Source organism: Perkinsus marinus (assembly GCF_000006405.1).
Source record: "Perkinsus marinus ATCC 50983 genomic scaffold scf_1104296945244, whole genome shotgun sequence".
In the NCBI taxonomy this organism is placed as follows: Eukaryota; Perkinsozoa; order Perkinsida; family Perkinsidae; genus Perkinsus; species Perkinsus marinus.
The window spans coordinates 1-1,133 of NW_003211189.1; the positions used below are offsets into that span (position 1 = coordinate 1).

Here is a 1,133-nt window from a genome sequence, read left to right on the forward strand (position 1 = left end):
AACGTAAGAGCTGGGGTCAATGATCACAACTACACAACTTGGCCGAAGCAACTTTCAAATTCGCAATGATCGTGAACGACAACACCACATATAAATTTTAATTGATATACCAACCCAAAGACATCCTCATACTCATAAGAGACTTAGTACAATCTTGGGACGCCACGATGTGGATGCAATAAATGGCGAATCGAATGTATGAAAAAGGAGGAGTTGAATAAACACGAGAAGAATCGTCTATCGCTTCCTTCAAGTAGTAGTAGTAAACACGTCATCAGCATCTACTGTTTCTTAAGCCTGAAGCTCATCCTTGATAATGTCGAAGTGGCAGAACGGCACGAAGGAGTATCCATCACCCATGTAGAACTTGGATTGGAACTCCACCCAATGCAGACGCAAGGTATGGAGGAAACACTCCAAGACATCCATGAACATAAGGACACCCAAGGTGATACCAAAGAGGACGGCGAAAGCGCAGTAGATGAAGATAGGGCTGGCCCAGCTAGTGGACTGGAGAGCGCCCTGCATAATCATCTGGAAGAACACCACAGAAAGCTGCTGATGCGCCAAGGACAAAGCCCAAAGACGCAAATATGACGCAGTATGGGATACGCAACCAAGCACGTATTCGATGGTCTCGATCATCTGGTAGATCCAGACCTCATCCATACCCTCTTCCTCAAGCTCCTCGTCAGTCTCACTCTCCTTCGTGATGAGGGCTTGCGCTTCTACATCGTCATTGGCAACAGCGTTACGGTTGTTCTTCTTATTTCTGATAGACCTCTGGATTTGAATAATAATCGGCTTAGGTAAGAGCATAACAGGGACCGATATCACCACAGCAAGCATGAGCCACTTTTGAACGGCAGGCTGGGCGAGGAACAGAGGTTGCTTATCAGCTTGGCCGAGACCGAACGAGATCAAGGTGTTAATCAGGGAGGGGGCACCGTTAAGGGTAGGGTCCTGAGTAACAGGAGTAACCCACTTATACATGATCATCCAGTCCATGTAACCAAAGAAGCCCAACAGGAAGACCATCTGGGGAATGGCAACGAAGATGAAGTCAATCCACTCCCTCATGTAAGCATCGTTACCGAACTTGATGCAAACACCAAATATCATCTGGAAGACAC

The 1,133-nt window shown here is 46.8% G+C and overlaps 1 protein-coding gene across 1 annotated transcript; it reads right to left on the reverse strand.

The window, feature by feature from the left end:
- Positions 1–129: 129 nt before the first annotated feature.
- On the reverse strand, positions 130–1,122 carry Pmar_PMAR009023 (conserved hypothetical protein; the record flags this gene model as incomplete). Its single annotated transcript, XM_002779825.1, has 1 exon — positions 130–1,122. The coding sequence occupies one exon, from the start codon at positions 1,120–1,122 to the stop codon at positions 292–294; it is 831 nt and encodes a 276-aa protein (XP_002779871.1). The 3' UTR covers positions 130–291.
- Positions 1,123–1,133: the final 11 nt, after the last annotated feature.